The sequence below is a fragment of the Pygoscelis adeliae genome, unplaced genomic scaffold, assembly GCF_000699105.1.
Source record: "Pygoscelis adeliae isolate BGI_AS28 unplaced genomic scaffold, ASM69910v1 Scaffold52, whole genome shotgun sequence".
NCBI lineage: Eukaryota > Metazoa > Chordata > Aves > Sphenisciformes > Spheniscidae > Pygoscelis > Pygoscelis adeliae.
In genome coordinates, this window is record NW_008824285.1 from 189,420 (window position 1) to 190,875 (window position 1,456).

The window sequence follows — 1,456 nt, forward strand, 5'->3', positions numbered from 1 at the left end:
CAGAGCCGGTGCTGATGCTCCGGGCGCTGCCGTTTCTGACTGCGTCAATGTGACTCCATGTTGTTGGTCTGTTCCAGCACTCGGGGATTAATAGCTCTGATGCGGAGGTGCTGACCCTGTATAATGTGACAGAGGCGGAGAGCGGGGAGTATGTTTGTAAGGTTTCCAATTATATTGGCGAGGCCAACCAGTCTGCGTGGCTCACTGTCACCAGACCTCTGGCAAAAGGTAATCGGAAGAATTCCCGGCGGGGTGTTTCCTCGGACCGTCAGTCCCCGGCGGTGGAAAACAAAACTCTGGGCTCTCTCGTTTCTGCTGTGTTTCTGGTGCGACAAGCCATGGAAAAATACTCAGCGGGGCTGGCTAAGTTTTGTGCTCTGTGTATGTGTGCGTCCCGATGTTTCTTCTGTGTGCTTCCCACCCTGTCACGCAGACACTGAAGCGGTGTGCCAGGACTGCCCGGGTGCCTACCGGGTCCAGCACCACTGAGCCCAGGTCCTTGCGGGTGCTGCCCGCACCTTTGCACCCAGCCCGGGCACCCCATCTGCGCGTGGCTGGGGATGACACGGTGCTGCATCCCCCGTCTGTGCTGTCTCCATCCTCCTGTCTCCGTCCTCGTGCCTCCCTGTGTCGTGCAAGTCAGCCGGCCGGCTCTGCCTGAGGTTTATTTTTCCATGTAGCCCATTGCCAGCATGTTCAGATGGGCAGGACACTCAGTTTGGTGAAGGGTTTTTAACCAGCATCTCCTTAGGTCCACCTGGATGAGTGGTCATCCTGAGGGTCTCTCTAGCAGGTCTGCAGTGGTCTCTGTCTGCTCCCCGGGGGTCTGGCAAATGAGACTGGGCTCTCCCTCCTCTCTGGCCTCCTTCCCAGAAGATCTCATGTCGTTTGCTTCTCCGTTTTTTGCTTCCATTTTTCCTTCTAGACGGCTGGCGTTAACACAACAGACAAAGAAATGGAAGTCCTTCACTTAAGGAATGTCTCATTTGAGGATGCTGGGGAGTATACATGTTTGGCGGGTAATTCTATTGGGATCTCCCATCACTCTGCATGGTTGACAGTTCTCGAAGGTATATAGTCCTCTTCCTCTCCCTTTCCTCCCTCCTTTCCAACGTATGCATTGCGGTCCGGGAGAGAGCGCTTCCTGGCCCCTGCCCACCCGGTGCTGGTTAGCGTGCAGCAGGAGAGCTGCAGGGCTGCTCTCTGCAGCCGGAGCGAGACGGGGCAAGCATCCCCCTGCTGTGTGCCCCCCTTCCACCCCCCGATTGGGGTCTGCCCCCCCGCTCTCTCCCTGGCCCAGGTGATGCATACCCAGGGGAACTTAACCAGGGGCTGCTCCGCTGGAGCAGGACGGTCCCGAGTCCCAGGGCAAGGCCAGCGCTGCCCACGCAGGGGGGCACGGAGCGCCCAGGCAGCAGTGGGGTTCGGGGGGGTGCTGGCAGCGCCGCCTGGCTGC

The 1,456-nt window shown here is 58.9% G+C and overlaps 1 protein-coding gene across 1 annotated transcript in view; it reads left to right on the forward strand.

Moving 5' to 3' along the window:
- FGFR1 (fibroblast growth factor receptor 1) overlaps positions 1-1,456 on the forward strand; it is a 22,969-nt gene that overhangs the window by 15,950 nt on the left and 5,563 nt on the right. Inside the window, exons 7-8 of the mRNA XM_009318614.1 lie at positions 78-326; positions 926-1,070. Of these exons, the coding sequence (XP_009316889.1) occupies positions 78-326; positions 926-1,070 (394 nt within the window). The remainder of the gene's footprint in view (positions 1-77; positions 327-925; positions 1,071-1,456) is intronic.